The following is a 21,974-nucleotide window of genomic DNA, read 5'->3' as shown; positions in this document are numbered from 1 at the left end:
CTCCTTCAGCACTTTGTTTTTGGGTCTGAAAAATATGTTTTTTTCTTTTGTTCAAGTGCAGTTATTTTATTAAGAGATCCCGTACGTAGAAAGGGCTTTTTATTGTGTAACGGGATCGTGTAGATGGGTGCTAGAACAATGTCCCCCATTCAATAAAACTAGAAAAATGTAATACTTTTGTATCTACCAGGTGCCAACCTGTTAAAAAACGCTACAAGTTTCCAGCTTCCAAAAATTTCTGCTGAAACATTAAAACAGTTAAAGTTATTAAAACTAAAACATATATACATAATATATATAATTTAGTCTGCTGTAGCCATTTTCCTCTGTTGAAATCCATGCTGAAGCAGTCCCTGAACCACGTTCCCACCACAAGTTGTGCTGAATTGCTGCAAATAAAAGGAACCTAGTTCATTGAAGCATGCTCAGGGGAAAGGTGCTTGGAACGCTTGGCTGCTGCTTTAGCCCTTTGTGTAAACATTGACATTTCCTCACAAAATTCTGCCAAAATTTCTCTATTGTATGGGTGCAGCAATTGTATTATTTTTTTATAATTGGATATAAATCCATTTGATTTACATGATTATATAACTCTCTTGAGTTTAAAGAGGAAAAAACAATTGAAATGTGAAAACATGTGAGTGGTGTAATTTCAAACTAAAAGTATTAGCTCCAGCTGACTACCTGTACTGGGAAAGGGTTGTTTTATTGATTTATTCCATTTTCTAGCACTCAATTGTCTCTGCTGATTCATTGAGAGTAATGTCATGACTTCTAATTATAGCATGTAAATTTATTTGGTTCCATATGTACAAGTTGTTTTGATTTTTATATTTGATTTATGTTTGTGCCAAGAGATGATTAAGATAACTACATTTAGGCAAACTACAGGAATTCTTTTCATATCTATCCATAACTTCAGGGATCTACAATGTAATATGTTATTCCAATGACAGAACATTGTGGCTTGGTGTGACAGGATATGGAGAAAACTCTGATCATGAGGCAGGGTTTGTTAAGTTAAAAAAAAAATACTGTCATATCGAGCTGGATAACTTCAACATTGAAAAGATGTGCCTGGCCAGTCATTTCCTTCTATGGCTTGATAGTCTGTCTGTCTGTCTGTCTGTCTGTCTGTCTGTCTGTCTGTCTGTCTGTCTGTCTGTCTGTCTGTCTGTCTGTCTGTCTATCTATTTTTAAAACTCTGTGTGTGTATGGGTGTATGTCATTTTGCCTTTGACATTTTGCCTTTGATTCGTTACTCCGCGAAAACCAGACGCAAAAACGCCGAGATTTTTACCATTTCGCTATCGATTTTACTTTTACATTCGCAAATCCACTCCTCATTAAATTTAGTCATTTTTCTGTACACATTTTTAATAAAATCCTTCACTCAGTCATTTTTTCGCCTCCCGCTGGCCAACTTCTCATCGTGTGCCCCGCGCAACGATAACGGCTGCTGCCGCCCGGCGCTCCTCCACTCCCCCCCACCCCGGCTCTGTCACGCTGGCGGAAGCCACAGATCGGCTGGTCCCCCCGCTGCTTTTCGCCGTCCTCGCTGGCGGCCCGCAGGCTCACTCGGGATCACGCCCGCTCGCCCACTCCACCCTCTAGACGCGCCTGCGAGTTGGTGGCTATGCGTCAGTAGATAGGGTAAAAGGAGCAAATTAATAATATTAATATATTAACAAGGGGGTAGTTAGCGTGTGTGTGGGGGGGGGGTAGTTAGTGTGTGTGTGTGGGGGTGCTTAATGTGTGTGACGCCGCATGCTGTCCCCCCCCCCCCCAACCGCACGTTGGGGGAACAGACCCAATGGGTCTGCACTTGGTCTGGTATACTTTTAAAACTCTATGTGTGTGTGTGTGTGTTATTTTGCATGTGAAACATATCTCCTCGAAAACCATACACAAAAACGTGGAGATTTTTGCCATTTCGGTAGGGATTTAACTTATGAGTTCAGTAATCCACTCTTTGGTCAATTATTTCCCCAAATTTTGAATTAAATTGATCACAAAACTCAAATTTTTAAATATAAATGGCGCTCACCAGCTGCTGACGTCACAATGCCCACATGCCGACAGGCACCGTCCCCCCGCCGCTGTGGACTAAAGGCGCAGAAATATCGAGAAAGTTCTGCAGAACAAAGATTCTACAGCTGCGTTCCGCTATAGCTTCTTTGTTCTAGAGATCTCGGGGCAGTGACTCCTCGCATGCTGAATTTCTTCTCATAAGTTCCGCTGAACTCTCTCCTCACAGCTGGCGCAGCTCGCGAAACCCCGCCCGCCTGTGCTCCCCTCCAATCCCCAGCTGTGGGTTTCCAGAGAGTCAGAAGCCGGTGCTTCTATGCTGTGAACGCCCGCTCCTTAGCGGCTTTAAAGGGCTGTTGTCAGTTGGCAGTTATCAACGGCTGCGGCTTGAGGCATCGCTCACAGCCGCTCACTCACAGCCAGAGGCCACCGGCTTGCTTCTGAATCCTCTCCATCCCCCCCCGTCCGATCGTAGAACATGGCGGCAGCCCCCATCCCCCCCCTCCCTTCCCCCCACCTCTCCCCCTCACTTCCCCCCCTCTCTCATCCCCTCTCTCTCCTCCCCTCTCTCTCCTCCCCTCTCGCTCCTCCCCCCTCCGCCACTCCCCCCTCCTCCCCCACCCTCCCCCCTCACCCACCCTCCCTCTCCTCCACCCCCTCCCCTCCACCCCCCCCCTCGCTCTGTCTCTGCCCCACTCTGTCTCTGCCCCTTCTCTCTCTGCCCTCACTCTCTACCCCCCCCCTCTCTAGATGCGCCTGCGAGTTGGGGGCTATGCGTCAGTGGATAGGGTGGTTATGGGGTAAAAGGAGCAAATGAATATAATATCAAGGGGGGTAGTTCGCGTGTGTGCGGGGGGGTAGTTAGTGTGTGTGGGGGTGGTTAGTGTGTGTGTGTGTGTGACGCCCCCTAACCCCCCCCCCCCCCACCCCCCCTCGCGCGTTGGGGGAACAGACCCAACGGGTCTGCACTTGGTCTAGTACATTTTAAAAAGGAATATTAAAAGATCATTTGTTTCATTTCACTTCCATCAGTGGTGGTCGCATATTTCTAAAATGCTTATAGAACTTACATGAAAGGAGTGAAGTTGCTTGAAAGAATCATCTCTGGTTAAAAGGTTAGAAGCGATGATTAGCGGACATTTTTAATGCTCTGGAAAATGCTGAAAGTTGCTCTAAGCTTTCCCCTGTCAAGCCATCAAAATTAATTTTGTAAGAACATTTTTATACAGAGATCTCCATCTTTCCCAATTTCTGATACTGGTTAACTAGTTCATAAGATATAGGAGCAGAAATTGTGGATTTAAAAAAAAAAGAAGCAATTCTGCAGGAAGATCCCAACATTTCTGTTTTGCTAATTTCAATTATTTCTTCAGTATTAGATGATTACTCTTATTATTCTATCTGGGTTTTTTTTTAATCCATTAGTGATTCTTAATTAAGAATCAAGTCTAATTTTATGATTTTTAGTTTCAGTCTATTTTCCCTTCTTGTACTCTGGCATTATAGATTGAAGAAACATTCCAAATTTACTTTTTCATTTCTGCCAGGTATCTTGCATACTTTGATTTGAATATATCTTAAATCCAGACAGAAAAGTTCAAATATTTCCTTATTCCTTATACCTCTTATCTTTTGCTTCTAATGACTAATCAGCCACGTCCTCTCGTAACCCCCTCCCCATCTATACAGTGGCTTGTGTTATGACACGTGGTGAATCTGTGGAATTCTTTGCCACAGAAGGCTGTGGAGGCCGTTAGTGGATATTTATAAAGCAGAGATAGATACAGTGCATTGAGAAAGTGTTCAGACCCCTTCACTTTTTCCACATTTTGTTACATTACAGCCTTATTCTAAAATTGATTACATTCATTTTTTTTATCATCAATCTACGCACAATACCTCATAATATAAAAGCGAAAACAGGTGTTTGGTAATTTTTGCAAAATAATTAAAAAGAAATAACTGAAATATCACATTTACGTAAGTATTCAGACCCTTTGCTGTGACTCTCAAAATTGAGCTTCGGTGCATCGTGTTTCCATTGATTATCCTTGAGATGTTTCTACAACTTGATTGGAGTCCACAAGTGGTAAATTAAATTGATTGTACATGATTTGGAAAGGCACACACCTGTCTACAGTTGACAGTGCATGTCAGAGCAAAAAACAAGCCATGAAGACAAAGGAATTGTCTGTAGACCTCCGAGACAGGATTGTGTCGAGACACAGATCTGGGAAGGGTATAAAACATTTGTTGCAGCATTGCAGGTCCCGAAGAGCACAGTGGCCTCCGTCATTCTTAAATAGAACTTTGAAACCACCAGGACTCTTCATAGAGCTGGCCGCCTGGCCAAACTGAGCAATCGGGGGAGAAGGGCCTTGGTCAGGGAGGTGACCAAGAACCCGATGGTCACTCTGACAGAGCTCCAGAGTTCCTCTGTGGAAATGGGAGAAACTTCCAGAAGGACAACTTTATCTGCAGCACTCCACCAATCAGGCCTTTATTGTAGAGTGGCCAGACAGAAGCCACTCCTCAGTTAAAGGCACATGACAGCCTGCTTGGAGTTTGCCAAAAGGCACCTAAACAAGATTCCCTGGCCTGATGAAACCAAGATTGAACTCTTTGGCCTGAATGCCAAGTGTCACGTCTGGAGGAAACCAGGCACCGCTCAACACCTGGCCAATACCATACCTACGGTGAAGCATGGTGGTGGCAGCATCATGCTGTGGGAATGTTTTTCAGCGGCAGGAACTGGGAGACTAGTCAGGATCGAGGGAAAGATGAACGGAGCAAAGTACAGAGAGATCCTTGATGAAAACCTGCTCCAGAGCGTTCAGGACCTCAGACTGGGGCGGAGGTTCACCTTCCAACAAGACAACGACCCTATGCACACAGCCAAGACAACGCAAGAGTGACTTTGTGACAAGTCTGTGAATGTCCGTAAGGGGCCCAGCCAGAGCCCGGACTTGAACCCGATCGAATATCTCTGGAGGGACCTGAAAATAGCTGTGTATCAACACTCACCATCCAACCTGACAGAGCTTGAGAGGATCTGCAGAGAAGAATGGGAGAAATTACCCAAATACAGGTGTGTGAAACTTGTAGCGTCATACCCAAGAAGACTTGAGGTTGTAATCACTGCCAAAGGTGCCTCACTAAAGTACTGAGTAAAGGGTCTGAATACTTATGTAAATGTGATATTTTAGTTATTTATTTTTAATTATTTTGCAAAAGTTTCTAAACACCTGTTTTCGCTTTTTTATTGTCGGCTATTGTGTGTAGATTGCTGATAAAAAAAATGAATTTAATCCATTTTAGAATAAGGCTGTAACGTAACAAAATGTGGAAAAAGTGAAGGGGTCTGAATACTTTCTGAATGCACTGTAGATAGATTCTTGATTAGTACATGTGTCAGAGTTTATGGGGAGAAGGCAGGAGAATGGGGTTCATGAATAAATGGTGGCGTAGACTTGATGGGCCGAATGGCCTAACTCTACTCCTATTCCTTATGACCTTATGATGTAAATATAGTTCTCAATGTGTAATTTGACTAGAGCACTGTATAACTTGTTGCAGTTTGCTCATAATTTCTCGCAGTTTTCTCATAATTTCTCTTTTGTTCATTAGTTCCTCGGACAAGTATTCTTGGTTGATTGTTGTTTTGCATGGATTGAGTATGGAGTCAGCTTAGGCTCCAATGTGTTCAGAGTATTCAAAGGCAATCATTAAGCCTTTGAGGGAACTTGCTTCTTTCTCTGACCACTGAATTTGATTTGCTATTGAACTTGTCACTTGTTTGTCAAGCTTGTTCCATATTGTTCCAGTTTTGCTCCTATTTATTGTTTACTGGATCTTCAGAACATTTTTAAAAAATCAATTTCGAAAATGAATTCTTAATTCTAACAGCTGTATAGACCCTTGTGAATCTTGGTCAAAATCTTTTGAACGTCCATAGTTACTTTTTTTAAACTTCAACATATTTATCAGCCAGTTTCAAAACTCTTGACAACTGCAATAAATGAGTGTGATGGATGTGTTTGCATAGTTTGATCTGATAAAAGAAGCCTGACTTGATACATTAACTGATTCTCTTTTTCCACAGATGTTCCCTGATGCTTTTATTTTTAATGTTTTATTATTGAAAAATTTAAATACACGTCATATTGTGGTTGTGAATGCGAATGTCTGAAGGTAGGTCAAAGTTAACAGGAAATGGCAGCAGAAATTTTGCTCTACTGCAGTTTGACTCGCAAATAATACTACAGTTTAACAAAAACAGAAAATGCTAGAAACACTCAGCAGGTTGGGTGATATCTGTGGGAAGTGAAAGAAAAGGAATGTTTAACTCTGTGTCTCATTCAACAGATGCTGCCTGGCCTGCTGAGTGTCTCACGCATTTTCTGATTTTATTTCCAGCATCTGCAATATTTTGATTTTTAATATTGCTTTTTAATTTGGCTGTATCAATGGCTGTTAGCAGTGAATAAAATGTCCTCACACATTCTTGTGCTGGCATTTGTAGTAATAGAGACTGATATAATCTGAAGCTTTCTACAGGGAATTTTGTAGTTTGTGTTAATGGCAAATTAAGCAAACATCTTCAACCCTATAGACTGAAGAATCCTTATCAATGGTAACCAATCTTTACCAATCCTTAGAATTCAAAGATAGATAGATAGATATAATTTATTGCCACACAACCAGGGTTGGTGGAAATTTGGGTTGTCAGCAGCAGTACAATAATAAAGAACACACAATAAAACTGTAACACAAACAACCACCACAGCATTCATCACTGTGGTGCAAGGCACAAAAATTTGGCCAGTCCTCCTCCATTTCCCCCCCCCGTGTACAGGACATGAGTCCAGTCAGTCCAGGATCGGCTCTTCCTCACCGGAGACCGCGGCTTTAGATTGTTGTAGGCCGCAGGCCGGCGGTCGAGATTTAAAGTCCCCGCTGCAGCCAGAAGCACCGTAGACTGCAGGGCCGGCGGTCGAAGCTCCCCTCCAGGGGTGATGGTAAGTCCATGCCGCACCCGCGGTAGAAGTTGGCCGCGGGCCGGCAGTGATGGCTTCTTCTTCCCCCGGGTCCCCCACGAGGGATCCCGGGCTGTAGACGCCGCACCAGCTGGAGCTCTGCAGACCGCGGCTTCAGGCTGCGACTTCAGGCTACCGGCTGCCGCGGGCCAGCGAAACGGAGCGCTCCCCTCCAGCGAGGGCTCACCCGCTCCACGCCGAGAGTCCACGAGTCCACGCTGCGCCCGCCGCTGAAGCCCCGGGCGCGTCTCCGGGAAAGGCCGCGTCGATCCTTGATGTTAGGCCACGGGGGAGGCGACCTGGAAAAAGTCGCCTCTCCATGGAGGAGGCGACCGAAGCGGTTTCCCCCACACCACCCCCCACACAAAACACACAAAGAAACACAAAATACACACTTTAAAACATACTAAAAAATAAAAAAAAGCTGGAAAAACTGACGCGCTGCTGACATAGCTGCACACAAAGGAGCGCCCCCTGAATGATAAATGGTAAATGGTAAAACCAGGAATGATAAATTTGAACATACAGTTCAGAGTGAGATATACAAGGGGCTAAATCAAGGGAAACAAATATGTGATTCATAAAGGGAGATGAAACAGAAAGTGCTTTTAGGTGGCTTAAATTCCTATATTGTCTTAATTTAAACATTTTTAAATTGTTTACTTCATTTATCATTGTGTTTGAATGCTGCTTCGAATGTTAGCTTGCAGGTTCTGCACCACCTAACCAGGGAAAACATTCCTTTATCCACACTAAAACTACATAAGGATCATGTACTGTATGTTTAAATGTGGTTACCTCCCATTCTTCTAATGTCTAGACAGTATTGGCCCAGTCTGCTTAATTTCTCCTAGTTGGATAATTCCATCCCCACCTATTTCCTACCAGTAATCAATCTTTGAAATCTTTGTTGAACTATTGTAAGGATATTCTTATGAATGCAGGAAGACCAGACCTGTACACACTGTTTTAAGTATTATCTCAACAGGAATCTGTGTAGCCCATTGATTCCCTACTTATCTATTCTGCTAGTTTAACATCAGTAAATTCTTTACAAAATCATCAAACATGATATTACTTTCATAAATTCATGTTAACTTTGTCAATCCTGTTATTAATTTCTAAGCCACCTGTTGCTTCTTCCTTGATAGATTTCACTATTTTCCCAACTACTGTTGTCAGGCATGTGATTTTAGAAAATGATAAGCAGTGCATTCACTCTCTCCATTACAACCACTTTCAAAATCTTGGGATGCAATTTCTCAATCATTTAATTATTCCCCAGTATAATCTCTCCTGTTGCAGTTTGTTGAGGATCATTGTTAACTTTTGCTATTCTTTTCCGAGAATCTTAAAGCACAGAAACGTGTCCTTTGGCTATCATGTCTTTGTCTACGCTAATCCATTTATCAGCACTTGCACCGACTATATATTGGTGAATCAATCTTCATCCGAATACTTAAATATTGTGAGACTACCTACCTCTGCTATCCACTAATGCAATGCATTCCATATTCCAACATCATTTGGGTGAAAAAAAATCTTCTTCAGATTCCTCAAAACCTCTTACTCCTTTTCTTATGCCTGAATAAGGGAAAGTATCCCTGCTTTATTCACCACCATAACTTCCTATGCTGCCACCTTCAGGGATCCTGGACACTTACACCAAGGTGCTCCCTAATTTTCTGACATTCATTTTATATGTCCTACCTTATTAGTCCTCCCGAAGTGCATCACCTTGCACTTATCAGATAACATTTTATCTGCTACTGTTCTGCCCATCTTACCAAAAGATCAATATCATCTTATAGCCTATGACTATCCTCTTATCAACAAAACTGCTCATTTTTGTATTCTACATTTGTATCCAAATTGTTAATGTATACATTAAACAGTGAGTAAGGAGTGCCAGCACTGACTTGGTCACAAGATTTGAGTTTTAAAAAATCAACTCTCCACTACAGCCCAATTTCTCCCATTTTTCTAATTGTATATTTAGCACTGAACCTTTATGCACTGAACATTTATGTTTCCTGGTTTGAACTTTTAAAGTATTTTTAAATGTTTTACAATTTCATGATTGGAGATGCATGCTGCTATTCCAGAATCCATAATGAAAGGCTTCAAATAATCTGCCTCTGTGTGGGTGCAAGTGTTCATTCACCACTGACTGCCATTGATGGTGCAGTTCAAATGTAATATTCTTTACAGTGGAGCACTGTTTCAGTCATTTTCAACCAAATTTCAGATGTTATCACTATCCACAATAAGAAATATATTTCAACAAAATAATAGAGCATGCTGGAGGTAAACGAGGCATGTAGCATCTGTGGGTTGATGTTTCAGGTCAAGTTCTTTTTGTCAGAATGTTTTATTTTAATTATTCAAAAACATCATTACATATTACTCAGTCTGAGGGAACTGGTCAAGAACTAGCACCTAAATATTGTTCAGAAGCACTCCTCCAAAAACGTGACCTCTTAAACATAGGGCAGAAATGGAAATGTGGCTTTGCTGTCTCAGTTTTACTGGAACTTTTTTAGGTCTGCTCAGGTGCTCCATGTGGGATGTTTGGTGATGCTTATCCAGTGCAGCACTCCACTCCACAAAGTGACGTTAATGTAAAATTATCAATTGCCCAAAAGGAAATTGGATAAATATTTGAAGGTAAACTATTTCCAAAGGGAAATTGGATAAATATTTGAAGGTAAACTATTTGAAAATTTGGTGATAAATATTTGCAGAGATTTAGGGGAAAAGCTGGCTAATGAGATTGACCAGATCAGATGAGAGTCAGCACAGATGCTCGGATGAGAGCACAGATTTTATGAAAAGGGGGGAGAGAGAGAGGAGGAGAGAGAGAAGAGAGGAGAGAGAAGGGGGAGACGGGAGCGTGGGGTTCATTTTCCCACACAAGCCATAGGTGACTGGGCAATCTGAACCCAAGCACCAAGTTGAAAGCGGCCGAAGGTCTGCATTCCTCGGGACAGCCCCCACTCTCCCACGGCCACCCTCCGAGGGCTGCGGGTCGGGTGGAGCGGAGGTTTGGGGCAATGTTCATGCCTTCACAGTGATGTGATGGACGCGGGGGTCTAGACCAATCGCTGACAAGTCCCGCCCCCCGGCAACATCAAGTAACTTTTCTGTTGAGCGGCAGTCGGCCCTTTGGATTGTAGGCGCCGCCGCCTTTCGGGTAGGTGTCGTTTCGACTGAGCGGCCATTCGGTAAGTTTGCTTTTAGACGACGCAGCCTTTCGGTTCGTTGGCGTTTAGGCGTCCCGCCCTTTCGGTTAGTTTGCATTTAGGCGTCCCATCCTTTCGGTTAGTAGGCGTTTCATCTTCGGACTCTTTCGGTTCATTGGCGTTTCAGCCTTGTTTCTATTCGGTTCTTTGGCTTCGGCTTCTTTGCTTCGGCCTCTTGTCTGTCGGCGCCGCGTCCGCACACAATGTGTGATGGATGAGTGAGGCTTGGCTTGATTTAAATGAGTATGTGAACAGCAAAATTGTTAATTACGTCAACTTTAGAGGGTAAATTGTAGAGACATCTGCAAATGATAATTTAAAAATTGAAATATTGCAGGTCTGAACCAGTGCTGGTGGATGTAATGAAAGTTGTGTTAGAATCCTTGTTTGATGTCAAGTTTGTTGATGATATGTGAAATAATTAAGGGTATTTAATTCCAATTAAATCCAACAATTGTATGATGTGGGTTTCCACAGGAGAAGGATTGATTTACCAGACATATGGGCAGAATGGGTGTAATCTATAATGTATTTTCCTTTTGATTAGGGTTACAAATCATCATATATATAATCTTGGATAGATCACTCTTACCCAAAGATACTAGAGGAGCTCCTCTAGTATCTTTGCTCTTACCTACTTTGTTCAACGTCTTTGAGCAGTTGTTGTTACATCTTTGGTACACAGTGCTCTGAAAAGTTACTATTTCTCTGCTGCTACGTTTTTATCAGCGACAGGTACATAAGGGTTCCATTCCTGAGAACTCTCCACAAACCAATTTTACTGTAAGTTAGAAATAATTTCCCCCAAAACCAGTCTGAAGAAGGGTCTCAGCCCAAATTGTCACCTCTCCATGCTGCCTGACCTGCCTGAAATAGTTGGGCCTCCCCTTCTAGATTGAGAAATGATACTCTTTTCCTTAGATTTCCCCATACAGCTGATAGGATGTTAAAAACCAAGTGAGCATGTGATGTTAACAGTAAATTCCATTTGTTTGTATAAGGATTAAAAAGCTAATGAGCGATTATTGAAATTTCAATTGATTGATTTAGGAGACATATAAATTTTGATTAGGATTATGACCTGTGTAAATATTGCAGCGGAAACTGGAATATTTGTACATATTAGGCCATTTTATCGGTGATGACAAAGTGACCCACCACCTGTATTTGACAGCTGAGACCAATATTAGACCCTGCAACAATATGTAAGTATTTAATCTCATAATGATCTGTGTATTTTGATTATTGTGGCTTATTATCCGTAATACACTCTGCTGGATATTACTGGATGCCACAAAAAATACATAACACTTCCATGGCTTGCCAGTCTCAGTTTCTACCATCTGTAAGATGAACATGACAAAGAGGAATCTGAAAATATATCAGACAGTAGTGATTTTCTTTGATACGTCATAATTCATTTGAGGTTTGAAGTCCAGCAAGGCCTCAGTTTGAGAGGGAATGGTTTGCAGAAACTAACCTCTCGTCCATGCACTTTCAGACAATTCTTCTACCAAACACTACAAAACATTTGCATATTATTTGTTAGCCTAACAAAGCATGCACTTCCGAACATCAACTGATTCATGAAATAATTTGCATAATCACATTTCCTTAAGGTAAGTCCTCTGTAACCCAGGGAACCCCTCTACACAGAATCCAATTTAGAAATCTTAAAAGGCTTTTGGTGCGTATTATCTTTGTAACTTATACTGACAATCATTGATTTGCATTATCTGAAATACTTTGTAGCCCTCAGCCATGCTACTTGATGGATAATTTATTTCATTAGCTATACCCTGCTGTACAAAATTACTTTTTGGCCAGAATCCATAGAAAGACAAGCAGCTCAGACAATTGTTGCATTTGTAGATTCTCTTTGTCCAATTTGAGTTAATATACTATGGACTAGATATTTATAAAAATCTTGTAGCATGGGGAATACATTAATTGATCTTGCTTTGTTGCATCCAATATGGAATCAATATGTTTTGCAGCATGGCATCCTTAAGGATATGTCGAATCCTCTCAGGCACCTAAGTTAGTAAATGCGCTGATGCATGTTCTTGATCACTGCATTAGCACAAAGGAACCTTGATAGGCTGCTGGTGATACCGATGTTTAGGAAATTGAAGTTGTCGATCATCTTTACGGTAGCTCTGTTGATGAAAACAGGGCTGATTTGACTTCCTCGTTTCTTTTGGTTATCAACCAATTTTTGTCTTGCTGACATTAAGAAATAGGTTGATGTTCTGACATCACGACACAAAATTTTCACTCTCTTGTTCTTTGTCTCGTTGTTGTTGATTGGGCCGACAATTCTGGTACCATGGGCAAACTTAATGATCGATTTGACTTTGAACTTGGCCACATGGTTAAGGGAATAGCAAGAGACCGAGCACAGAACCTTCAGAGGCTCCAGTGTTGAGGGTCCGAGTGGAAGAAATGTTATGCCGAATTTTAACCGACTGAGATCTACTGGTCAGGTTAAAAGTCCAGAAGCCAATTGGTGATGGAGGCCCCAAGGCAAAAGTCCTAAAGTTTAGGTTTGTAGTGCAAGGGACTTAGTCTTGCAGACCTATTTTTCTTGTATGCAAATTGCAAGGGGTCTAGATTTATTTTATGCGATCAATAGTTCCTTGTGATCAATTAATTGATACAATCTTCCACAAGAGTGCAGAAACCATTATTATTAAGGTATGAACTACCACAACCTCCTCTTAGACAATAGACAATAGGTGCAGGAGTAGGCCATTCGGCCCTTCGAGCCAGCACCGCCATTCAATGTGATCATGGCTGATCATCCCCAATCAGTATCCCGTTCCTGCCTTCTCCCCATATCCCCTGACTCCGCTATTTTTAAGAGCCTTTCTTTCTTTGCAATAACCCTTTCTGGCTTAATCCCTCCCTTCACCACCTCCAGTTTAAATTCCATTTGGAATATTTTGGAGGACCAAGAAACCAAGAACCAAGAACCAAGAGCCCTATCTAGCTCTCTCTTGAAAGCATCCAGAGAACCTGCCTCCACCGCCCTCTGAGGCAGAGAATTCCACAGAATTCCTCTTAAATTGCTTCCGATTGTGTTGTAATGAGCATTGCGTAGCTTGTTACTTACTGTTGCAAAGCCTTTGTTAAATTGCTGGAAAATATATTTTTAAAAGATTTAAAGCACAAGCATGTAACTGAATAGTAAAATAATTACGTTTCTCTATAAAAGCATGATATAATACAGAGACGCACAACTATCTTTTTGTTGAAATTAGATTTTGGATAGAAAAAAAGGGGGGTTGTTTGTAGGTTAGCTACCTAAAATTGGAGAATTCAATGTTCATACTGTCAGGTTGTAAGCTACCGAAGCGAAATATGAGTTGCTGTTCCGCCAGTTTGCATTTGACCTCACAGTGACAATGAAAGAGGCCCAAGTCGGTGAAACGGTTGCCGAGACTGCGCTTAGTTTCACCGATTGTCGGTATTGCAGCTGGGCAAAGGACTACAGAGGCATGATGGAGGAGCTTGACAAAGTTGACTGGAAAGGGACCCTGGCAGGGATGACGGTGGAACAGCAATGGCAGGAATTTCAGGGAATAATCGGAAGATGCAGGATCTTTTCATTCCAAAGAGGAAGAAAGATTCTAGGGGGAGAAAGAGGAGACAGTGGCTTACAAGGGAAGTCAAGGACAGTATAAAACCAAAAGAGTAGGTGTATAACATAGCAAAGATTAGTGGGAAGCCAGAGGATTGGGAACTTTTAAAGAACAACAAAGGGTACCTAAAAAGAAAATACGGGAAGAAAAAATGAAATATCTAGGTAAGCTATGCAATAATATAAAATAGGATAGTAAGAGTTTCTTCAGTTATATAAAGAGCAGGAAAGTGGCAAGAGTGGACTTTGGACTGCTGGAGAATGATGCAGGAGAAGTGATAATGGGGAATAAAGAAATGGCAGATGAGCTGAATAACTTTTTTGCATCAATCTTTACAGTGGAAGACACCACCAACGTGCCTACAATTCAAGAGAGTTATGGGATGGAAGTTAGTGGAGTGACTATTACCAGGGAGAAGGTACTTGGCAGGCTGAGCAGGCTGAAGGTGGATAAAGTCACCTGGGCCTGATGGACTGCACCATAGGATTCTGAAAGAGGTGGCTTTAGAGATTACTAGACTAAGTGGAACCCATTGGGTCCCATGTTCACACGGGAGGGCTGGTCCCCTGACGCCATATTCCACCTCTCAACCAATTCCAATATTGGTGGCCAGTGGGGGGCTTTCTGGAGAGCTGGTATGGGTGTTGTTGGCTGCAGGGACTACTGGTCTCCAGAAGGCTAGTATGGACATTGTGGGCCAAATAGATTCTTGGGGTGGTAGCTCAGTCCCTCAAGCCTGATGTGCTGGCAGCTCACTGACGGCTGGTGGGCTGGCAGTTAACTCATGGCTATTCCTTGAAATTCCATTTCAAGCAGAGTGCAAGGCCACCAAATTCAAATGAAGTTTCCTACCATTTCAAGCAGGGTGCAAGGCCACAAAATTCAAGTGCAGTTTCATACCATTTCATACAGGGTGCAACACCACCACATTCCAATGGTTTCATACAATTTCATGCAGGGTGCAAGGCTACCACATTCAAATGCAGTTTCATACCATTTCAAGCAAGGTGAAACCACCATAAAACCACACAAAACACCACACTCACAGTTCAGTAGACATTCAGTGTGTTCAGTTGATTCACAGCTCAGACAGAGTTGTGACCTCTCCCTCCCCCTTCCACCGGAAAAGGTGTGGCTTTCATGGCGTGATTGACAGGAGAGAGATTCTCAACATTTTTTAAACACTAATAACACTTTTATTTTTGATTGATGGGAAGAATCCTCTGCACCTGATCAGCGGAGGGGGACTGAGTAAGATGGGCAAAAATCACACCCGTAAGTGGTAGCGTTTTAACTAAAATCAATATAGTGCAAACAGGAAGTTGTCTTGTTTAGACAAACAACCCTTTGCAGTGTCTTTTCACTTCAACCCAAAACCCGCCCAAACAACCATTTGCAGTGCATTTTCACTTCAACCCAAACAACAATTAGCAGTGCATTTTTACTTCAACCCAAACAACCATTTGCAGTGCATTTTTACTTCAACCCAAACAACCATTTGCAGTGCATTTTTACTTCAACCCAAACAACCATTAGCAGTGCATGTTTACTTCAACCCAAACAACCATTAGCAGTGCACTTTTACTTCAACCCAAACAACCATTAGCAGTGCATTTTTACTTCAACCCAAACAACTATTAGCAGTACATTTTTACTTCAACCCAAACAACCATTAGCAGTGCATTTTTACTTCAACCCAAACAACCATTAGCAGTGCATTTTTACTTCAACCCAAACAACCATTAGCAGTGCATTTTTACTTCAACCCAACCATATTTTCATTTTCAACCCACATTAAGGGCACTCACAGTTGAGTAGACATGTGTTCAGTGTTATTCAGAGCTTAGAGAGACGTGACCCTCTGGCTTCCTCCATCTTGCAGAGACTGAGTGAGGCTCACCAGTTCCTGGTTTTATAGTCCCTCCCCCTCCCTCCAGCAGGGGCAGCAGAGAGAATGGCTGATTTTTAAAAAACATTAATATCTCTCTGATTTGTCATCGATGGGAAAAATCCTCTGGTCCCGGAAGGCGGAGGGGGGGCTCTGAGCGAGGTGGCCAAAAATGATGGCCGTAGGTGGCGGCGTTCTCTCGGAAATCGCAGCACAGTGGGCCAAAAGCGGTCAAGATCAGACCTTTAGTAATATAGATGGAGGCATTGATAGTGATATTTCAGGAATCACTCGAGTCAGGATTGGTTGCAGATGATTGGAAAATTGCCAATATTACCCCGCTGCACAAAAAGGGAGCAAGGCAGAATAGTAGGAGCTAAAGTCTGACCGGTGGTTGGTAAGATTTTAGAGCCCATTATAATTATAAAGGATGAGATTTCATAGTTCATGATAAAATAGGCTAAAGTCAGCATGGCTTTGTGAAGGGGAGGTCTTGCTTGACAAATTTACTGGAATTATTTGAAGAGGTAAATAGCAGGTCAGACAAAGGAGAGTCAGTAGATGATGTTTACTTAGATTTTCAGAAAGCCTTATATAAGGTGCCACACGTTATGATGCTTAGGATGATGACAGCCCACGGTATCAAAGAGCAGATACTAGCATGGATAGGCTGGATGGCAGAAGGCAAAGATTGCCAATAAAGGGGGCTTTTTCTGGTTGGCTGCCAGTGACTAGTGGAGTTCCGCAAGGGTCGGTGCTGGGGCCGCAACGTTGAATATTAATGATTTGGACGAGGAGATTGAAGGCTTTGTGGCAAAGTTTGCTGATGATACGAAAATAGGTGGAGGAGCAGATAGCGTAGAGAAAGCAGGGACTCTGCAGAAGGACTTGGACAGGTTGGGAGCATGGGCAGAGATGGAATATAGTGTAGCAAAGTGTGGAGTCAGACAAAAATGCTGGAGAAATTCAGCGAGTGAGGCAGCATCTAAGGAGCAAAGGAAATGGGCAACGTTTCGGGTCGAGACCCTTCTTCAGACTGATCTGAGGTTGGGGGGCGGGAAGAAGAAAGGAAGAGGCGGAGACAGTGGGCGGCTTAGGGAGAGCTGGGAAGGGGAGGAGAAACTCGGGACTACCTGAAATTGGAGAAGTCAATGTTCATACTGCTGGGGTGTAAACTGCCAAGCGAAATATGAGGTGCTGCTCCTCGAATTTACGGTGGGCCTCACTCTGTCCATGGAGGAGGCCCAGGACATAAAGGTCGGATTCGGAATGGGAGGGCGAGTTGAAGTGCTGAGCCACCGGGAGATCAGCTTGGTTATTGCGAACCGAGCGGAGGTGTTAGGCGAAGCGATCGCCAAGCCTACGCTTGGTCTCACCGATGTAGAGCAGCTGACACCTAGAACAGCGGATGCAATAGTTGAGGTTGGAGGAGCAGGTGAACCTCTGCCGCACCTGGTAAGACTGCTTGGGTCCTTGAATGGAGTCAAGGGGGGAGGTAAAGCGACAAGTGCAGCATTTCCTGCGGTTGCAAGGGAAAGTGCCAGGAGAGGGGGTGGTTTGGGTGGGAAGGGACGAATTGGCCAGGGAGTTACGGAGGGAGCAGTCTCTGCGGAAAGCAGACAGGGGAGGAGATGAGAAGATATGGCCGGTGGCAGGATCCCGTTGGAGGTGGCGAAAATGTCAGAGGATTATTTGTTGCATGTGACAGCTGGTAGGGTGGAAGGTGAGGACCTCTGCCCTTGTTACAAGTGGGGGGGATGGGGAGTGAGAGCAGAATTACGGGGTATAGAAGTGACCATGGTGATCGCCTCATCTATAGTAGAAGAGGGAAACCACCGTTCCCTGAAGAATGAGGACATCTCCGATGCCCTGGTGTGGAACACCTCATCCTGGGTGCAGATACGGCGTAGACGGAGGAATTGGGAGTAGGGGATGGAGTCCTTAAGGGCCTGTCCCACTTTCACGACCCAATTCACGACCTCTGCCGACTTTGCCCTTGACTCATACTCGCAGCATGGTCGTCACGAGGTCGTAGGAGGTCGTATGTAGGTGGTAGCAGGCCGTGATGCTAGTCGTAGGTACTCGTGGCATCAAGTAGGTCGGGCGTTTATTCTAACATGATGAAAAATGTCCAAGAGTAAAAATGGTCACGAATTAGGTCGTGAAAGTGGGGCAGGCCCTTTACAGGGAGCAGGGTGGGAAGAAGTGTAGTCCAGATAGCCATGGGAGTCAGTGGGTTTATAGTGTATGTCGGTCAGTAGTCAATCACCTGTGATGGAGATAGTGAGGTCTAGAAATGGTAGGGAAATGTCGGAAATTGTCCAGGTGTATTTGAGTGCAGGACGGAAGTTAGTGGTGAAATGGATGAAGTCAGTGAGTTGTGTGTGGGTGCAGGAGGTAGCACCAATGCAGTCGTCGATGTAGCGGAGGTAGAGTTCGGGGAACTCTACTTGGTTTACTGGAAAATGTATTACAATACTGAATATCATCTTGAAAAAGGTAAATTAAAAATGTGCTGGGGTATTAATTGCTAATAACACCCAATAGTCAGGAGAATTTAACAGTGTGGTACTACTCAATTCCTAAGCATAGCAGATTAAGGAGCATTAGGCTAATTGGTGCACCACTGATTGGTCTTCCCTCTCTCATCTTTCTTAAATGGCACAGTGACAAAACATTGTTTAAGTGTGCTTTAAAAATGAGAGTTTATATTGTCTGCACCAACACAGGGAGAGTTATCCAGCCACATTCTATAACCCCCGCCCCCTCCCCAACCCAGGTTCTTGGCACAAAGCCTAGGTCCTGCATTGGGGGTAGGACGATTTCAATATCATCTGGCAAGATTTGGCAAATGGTGATGAAGATCAAAATAAAAGGCTATCAAAATGAAGGTAAAAATAAATCAAATGCTGGAAATCTGAAATAAAAACAGAAGGTGTTTTTTTAAATCTAAAAGTTGTTTGGAATCCAGAACGCATCCAATGAGGGCATAGTAGCAAGATGCATTATGACCTCCTTTCCTGACAACCTCTACCCGCATGCTCCTCTCCGATAGCCCTAACTCTCTGGACCTCGTTCCTCCGACTGAGCATTTCCATATACCCACCAATCTCCCTCTCTGGACCTTGCTCACCCACATTCCCCATGCTCTCTGTGCCTCCCTTGTCTTCTGTCTCTGTATTTACCCCTACGTGGGTGTTTCATTTTTCCCTCCTTGCCTATTTCCTCTTCCCTTTTTCACCCTTTGCCATCTCCCTTCTACCTTTCTCTTTCCAAAATTTCTAAATTTGGCTTGAGCAACTAATCTCATCCTTAGCACCATTTATAATGAATGAATGTCTTGTGCCACTAGACTGGAAATGTGATATTAGTAAGGGAAAGAGTATGAACGCCTGCGTGCTTAACTATGCAGTGACTGATACTGGAAAATTATATGTCTGTGTCTTTTTATCTGACGTTGATGAGCATTGTATTTCCGTGGGCTATGATGATCCCTGAGCAAAGTGTCACTGGCTTGTAATGTAAACCTTATTTCACGGATGCTGCCTGACCAGCTAAATGTTTCCAGTATTTTCAGTTTTAATTTCAGATTTCAAATATCTGCAGGTATTTTTTAATTTTTATGATCCCAACGTTTAAGAAACAGTTAGACAGGTACATGGATAGGACAGGTTTGGAGGGATATGGACCAAACGCAGGCAGGTGGGACTAGTGTAGCTGGGGCATGTTGTCTGGTGTGGACAAGTTGGGGCGAAGGGCCTGTTTCCATGCTGTATCCCTCTATGATGGTTATCATTTAAGTTCACATGTTCACTGTAATATTTCTGAGGGTTGAAGTAAACATGCTACGAAGAATGGGCATTTTCAAGAGGAAATTAAAATTATATTAAAATTTGCATTTAACTGAAGAAAAATAAGGTTTACTTTCAGTTCATGTCATTATTGGCTGTATCATATCTCAGATGCAATAATTCAATCATTTATGTAATTTATAGATGTAATTTAATTTATGTGAAATTACTGAATAAATTATTAAAATTGTGTTGTAAGCTGGAAACTTAAAATAAATGTATAATTGAATTTATTTAAGTTGCAAAGTAAATTTCACCATTTGTAGGACAATATTTCCCAGCAGTGTCTTTACCAGTTCTACAGTTTGGCTTGAAACCTAGACATTACCTCATTATCCTCGGCTGACATCCTATTTCTACGCTAAGCAAGTCTGCAGAAATAAATAGCTAAATACCTGGATGATTAGTTGTTCAGCCACAGATAGTGGCTTAAAACTAATCCTATGTACGTTCTGCAAGGTGTGCCACGGAATGTTCATTGTTGGGTTCATGGAAAAAGACATAGTACCTGAATGGTTTGATCGTACCTTTTGACGAAACCTTTTAAATTGTATTTTCTTAATGGATGTAGGATTAATTATCATGAAAATATAATTGTGAAGAGGAACATGGTTTTTATACCAGAACTTGTTTCCAGCAAGTGTTGTCCTTGCTTGCCGTTGACCTATATGGAAAATATTAATTCAAGTTCAAGTGAGTTTATTGTCATGTGTCCCTGATAGGACAATGAAATTCTTGCTTTGCTTCAGCACACAGAACATAGTAGGCATTTACTACAAAACAGATCAGTGTGTCCATATACCATAATATAAATATATACACACATGAATAAATAAACTAATAAAGTGCAAATAACAGATAATGGGTTATTAATAACCAGAGGTTTGTCCGAACCAGGTTTAATAGCCTGATGGCTGTGGGGAAGTAGCTATTCCTGAACCTGGTTGTTGCAGTCTTCAGGCTCCTGTACCTTCTACCTGAAGGTAGCAGGGAGATGAGTGTGTGGCCAGGATGGTGTGGGTCTTTGATGATACTGCCAACCTTTTTGAGGCAGCGACTGCGATAAATCTTAATTTTAATCTTAATTAAAAGATAAATTAATTTATCTTTTCACCAGAGTGTATTTGCTATCCAAAGCCATTCTGGTTCAAAACGATATGGCCTTGTGCAATATAATTCTTTCCCATATCCGAAGAAGCTTGACCCTCAAAGCATCTAAGTCACACTTCAGTTATAGCCACATCCAGCCAGCTTTGAATTTCTGTCTAAGAAGGAACTGCAGATGCTGGAAAATCAAAGGTAGACAAAAGTGCTGGAGAAACTCAGCGGGTGCGGCAGCGTCTATGGAGCGAAGGAAATAGGCAACATTTCGGGCCGATTGTCTAGCTTTGAATTTCTGATCTTTAGAAACATTCAAAAACACAAAAATTCCATAAAACAGTTAAAACATGAAAACTAATTAAAAAAATGGAAGCATTTAAATACATAACTAATTAATGGAAAATTGTAAAGTAATTAATACCACTTTTTGATCCTTGAGGTTTTTCATCTCCACTGAAATGAATGGACGACTGTTTCTGCTGCTTGTTTCACCTGTTGCAGAGTTGATGACAGATCACGCAGTGTAAGTGGGGGAACAGTAGAAAACTCATGGTTCGCTGTTAGGCATCAATGCAGTATCATGATGCCTGTACTAAGGAATGCCAAGATTTCTCAGCGTTCCAGCCCAATTTTTGCAATTTTCTTTGTAATTCCCAGATTTCTGCTCCAGTCTTTATATTTAATATACTTAATATATTATATTTAATAGATTTCACAAATATGTATCAAATATCTTACTTAATGTATACTAAAGTATTTCATGAGCTGAAAGGAATGGTGCATTTAATATGTCGACAATATAACAATAAGAGATAGAGTAACTAAATATGAAGATTAAAAGAAACAGAAAATAAATAACAGTTAAAATACTAGAATATTAAGAAAGATGGCTGGATGAATTTAATGTGATTGGGATTTGCATATTAATGGAAAATGCATTAGAAAAATTTTATATTGTGAAAGATGGTGGCAGGAAAGAAAGTAGTAGACCTTTTCCAATGTTTAAATGTGAAAACATGCAACTGCACATGGTAGTTTACTAAGGAAAGACACAAAAGGCTGAAGTAACTGTGGGCCAGGCAGCTTCCCTGGAGAACATGGATCGGTGACATTTTGCATCGGGATCCTTCCCCAGTGAAAAGAATGGTCCTGACCCGAAACGGCACCTATCTATGTACTCCAGC

The 21,974-nt window shown here is 42.2% G+C and overlaps 1 protein-coding gene across 2 annotated transcripts in view; it reads left to right on the top strand.

The window, feature by feature from the left end:
• Window positions 1–21,974, top strand: part of ldlrad4 (low density lipoprotein receptor class A domain containing 4) — a 158,516-nt gene that overhangs the window by 60,773 nt on the left and 75,769 nt on the right. Inside the window, exon 2 of one of the 2 annotated variants that reach the window (XM_033019426.1) lies at window positions 6,131–6,219. The exons of the other annotated variant lie outside the window; for it this stretch is intronic. Coding sequence (XP_032875317.1) covers window positions 6,204–6,219 — 16 coding nt within the window. The 5' untranslated portion in view covers window positions 6,131–6,203. The remainder of the gene's footprint in view (window positions 1–6,130; window positions 6,220–21,974) is intronic. 2 annotated transcript variants of the gene reach the window in all.

The sequence above is a fragment of the Amblyraja radiata genome, chromosome 4 (assembly GCF_010909765.2).
Source record: "Amblyraja radiata isolate CabotCenter1 chromosome 4, sAmbRad1.1.pri, whole genome shotgun sequence".
Lineage (NCBI taxonomy): Eukaryota > Metazoa > Chordata > Chondrichthyes > Rajiformes > Rajidae > Amblyraja > Amblyraja radiata.
This window is presented reverse-complemented; position numbering and strand designations above follow the sequence as displayed.